Below are 3,163 nucleotides of genomic sequence, written 5' to 3' on the forward strand. Positions count from 1 at the left end.
GGATTTTCAGTAGGACTACTTCAGCTTTACAAAAGACACAAACTACACTGATGTCTGTCTTTTTCTACATCTCTGGTCAGCAAGTGATTTAGGAAAAGAGATGTGATACAGATCTGGGGATGAAGCATGACTCATTTTCATGAAGAAGTGCCTCAGCTGGTGACCCTAGAAGGACTATGGCAGTAAATAATTTAGTGGGGGCAAAAGGAGGTGGGGTTTACTGAACAGTTGGCTCTTCTGTTGTAATTATCTGTATGCATGCTCTTTTGCTCTACGGCAAGTGGAAGCTAACTTGTGGTAGCTTAGCTCTCAGGAAAGAGAAGAAAGTTACTTGGTTTAGCTTTCACTTATCTTGAGGTAAGGATGTACATGAAGGCAGTTCCTTGGAACAGCTGATGCACGGTAAATTATAAGCATATGATCTCCACTGATATCCCTACTTTCCCATGGTACCACTTCCACGTGATTTAATTCAAGTTTCATTGCTCTGAAATATCTAATAAAATCTGTGTCTGATATACGATTTGTGGGTCTGTATAACCCAATGGGTCTCAACCTCCAGCCTATGTACTGAATATGGCCTGGGGAAGTTGTATCACCTGGCCCACGGGGCTCCCCACAGGTCTGGAAATTTGGCAGCTGAGGGAGAGGTGGCAATATTAATTGCTGCAGTTCTTATGTTGCCAAATTTCTAGACCAGTGGGGAGCACTGTGGGCCAGATGACATGGCTCTGTGTGACAGACTGTTCTGGCCTGTGGGATCGTTCCACAGCTGGGTCCATATGTGGGGCTGGGCTGGCATGGTGGACTGCACCTGTGGACCAACCCTGCATGTCAACCCCCTGCTGGACTTGGCACACAAACCAGCCCCACATCACTCATTCTAACCAAATATGTTAGGAATACATTATCCTAGACCAGGAAGAGTCAAGTCGGAATAGAGACCAAGTTCTATTTAACAGTAACATCTTTGTTACCATGACTTGTATTTGGCACCACCCCCTGGTTTCCCATGAGTCACCCAGAACAGAAGAAAAAGTATTGCGAGTTTAGTACGTTAAAATCAATCTAAGCAGACACAACTCCTATCACTGCATTGAAGGAAGATTTTCAATACAGTTGTTTCTCTTATGTATCAGACACTATTATTCATCATATCTAACTCTATTCATTCTTTGCTCTCACCTTCTCTACTGCTGCATAACGACTAGCCAGCTGCTTCCGTAAATCTGCAATGTGATGGTCACATTTCTTCATGTCTTTCTTGAAGTTTTCTCTGAAGTTGAGCAGTGGTTTCTCTACCTCACTCTGGAGCTGGAAATGAGAGCAGAAAAATGGTATTGGGAAGTGCTAATAGTAAGTAGACAGGAACAACCACACAACTGGAGGTAGCTAGCTCTTTCTCTTTAAGTGGCAGACAGGAATGCGATGTCTGTGCCTCAGCAGAGATGCAATTTCAGCAGCACAGGGTCTACATGACCTAGAGATACTTCCCTCCCTCAAGACACCTTTGAGCAATACTGCCTCACCCCCAGCTCAGGAGTAACAGAGTTCTGTTACAGGATCCCTGGAGGAATTCTTTAATGAAATCATAAGGCCGTGTATCATCTCTCCAGGTGCGGAACTGAGTCACAGAATATGTGACTTGCCTCAGGTGATAAGGGAATTCTGTGGCAGAATCAAGAATTAAACCTAAGTTTCATGAATTGCTAGCAAGTGCCTAAAATACAAGGAACATTCCCATCCCAAGGAGCAGCTCCTAAGTCAAAGACTAGCCCTGCATTCTTTAGTAAGCAAGAGATGACCAGAGTGCACTATCTTTTAAGTCAGTGTAGCCTGCACTGTTGTGCATCTAGACTACAGTGTGGGTTGGGAAACCACAGGAAAGATATTATGCCATTTCCTACTCCAATGGAAAATTGTGTATGTACATGGAGGAAGCAGACCCTGTGCTCTCTTGGTCAGTTAGCCCCACCCCCAAACAATGAAGACCTTGGAAACTGTTAACTTTACTGCCCCATGTCTCAGTTTCCATCTCTACTGCTCAGCTTTGTTACTAAGATAATTTTGTGTTTGGTTCACTGTGTTGTAAAGAAAGCCACAGAGAAGCTCATAAGAAAATAATTTCTTGTTCTTTCCAGGGCTAAAATAGGTACAGTAAGTTCCTTCAGACTGAAGATAAATAGAAAAAAAATGCACAGCTGCTATGTTATCAGGAACTTGGTCCTTCTTGTGTGTGTATATGTTATGATTAACCATATAGCACAAGGAAAGGGATGAAGCTTGATTGGTAAAACTTGATTCTAACATTTCCTCGCTTGTGCGTGCTTAACTTTACAACCCAAGTAACATACTATTAATGGCAGTTTTTGTACCTACTATATTTTAAAATTATTAGTATTTATTTATATGAGTAATGAGGGAGTGGCAGCCAGATGGGAGCCCAGGAACTTCAAATTAACTCCTTGCAGGCTGCACATGATAAGCAAGTTAAATAGCCCTGGGTACAGCAGTACCTTATGCATGGTAAGCATAACTTTCTTTAGTTACAGGAATAAACTGTTCAAATGCTCCACCTTATGGGATGCAGCAATCTTGATTCAACAAAAGCTTAAGTCTTAAATAAGGACTGCTCCATATAATCCAAGCTAGTTTGTTTATGAACTTTTGAATTTCCATCTTTTGAATGCTAAGAACACTTAAGAGATGCTTCAAATGCCACTGTGCTTTGAAGTACTTCAGAAATGGGATGCTTCAGCTGCTGACAGGTTTACAGTCCCCTGCTATGCCTAGGGCTGGAGTACTTCAAAACTACTTCAGTGGCATGTAGAGGTGGGCTTACCAGCCAGGGGGCACAACAGGGGTTGCTTCCTCTACTTCCCTGCCCCTCAAGGGTTGTGGGGAGGGACCGAGCAGGACAGACAGCCAATGAGCATTTTCCTATGGGCTCAGTGAGTGTTCTCAGGTTTCTTGTTTCCTGATTCTAGGTGGAGAGCTGCGTAAAGAATCTCTCCTGGGACTAGGGAAAACAAATCCTTGCATGGCTCTCAGGCTCCAAATATTGTTGAGGATGACTGTGCATCCCTGCCAGAACTGAGAGACTGGAAGCCCTGTGTCTTTCTGCAGGAACCAGGAGACTAGATGTGGAAAGGTGTGTAGGCAT

At 43.4% G+C, this 3,163-nt stretch overlaps 1 protein-coding gene across 1 annotated transcript in view; it reads right to left on the bottom strand.

Moving 5' to 3' along the window:
• The window catches only part of GAS7 (growth arrest specific 7), a 278,601-nt gene that overhangs the window by 37,108 nt on the left and 238,330 nt on the right, over positions 1–3,163 (bottom strand). The window contains exon 10 of the mRNA XM_006029347.3: positions 1,186–1,314. Within this exon, the coding sequence (XP_006029409.2) occupies positions 1,186–1,314 (129 nt within the window). The remainder of the gene's footprint in view (positions 1–1,185; positions 1,315–3,163) is intronic.

Source organism: Alligator sinensis, unplaced genomic scaffold (genome assembly GCF_000455745.1).
Source record: "Alligator sinensis unplaced genomic scaffold, ASM45574v1 scaffold1023_1, whole genome shotgun sequence".
NCBI lineage: Eukaryota > Metazoa > Chordata > Crocodylia > Alligatoridae > Alligator > Alligator sinensis.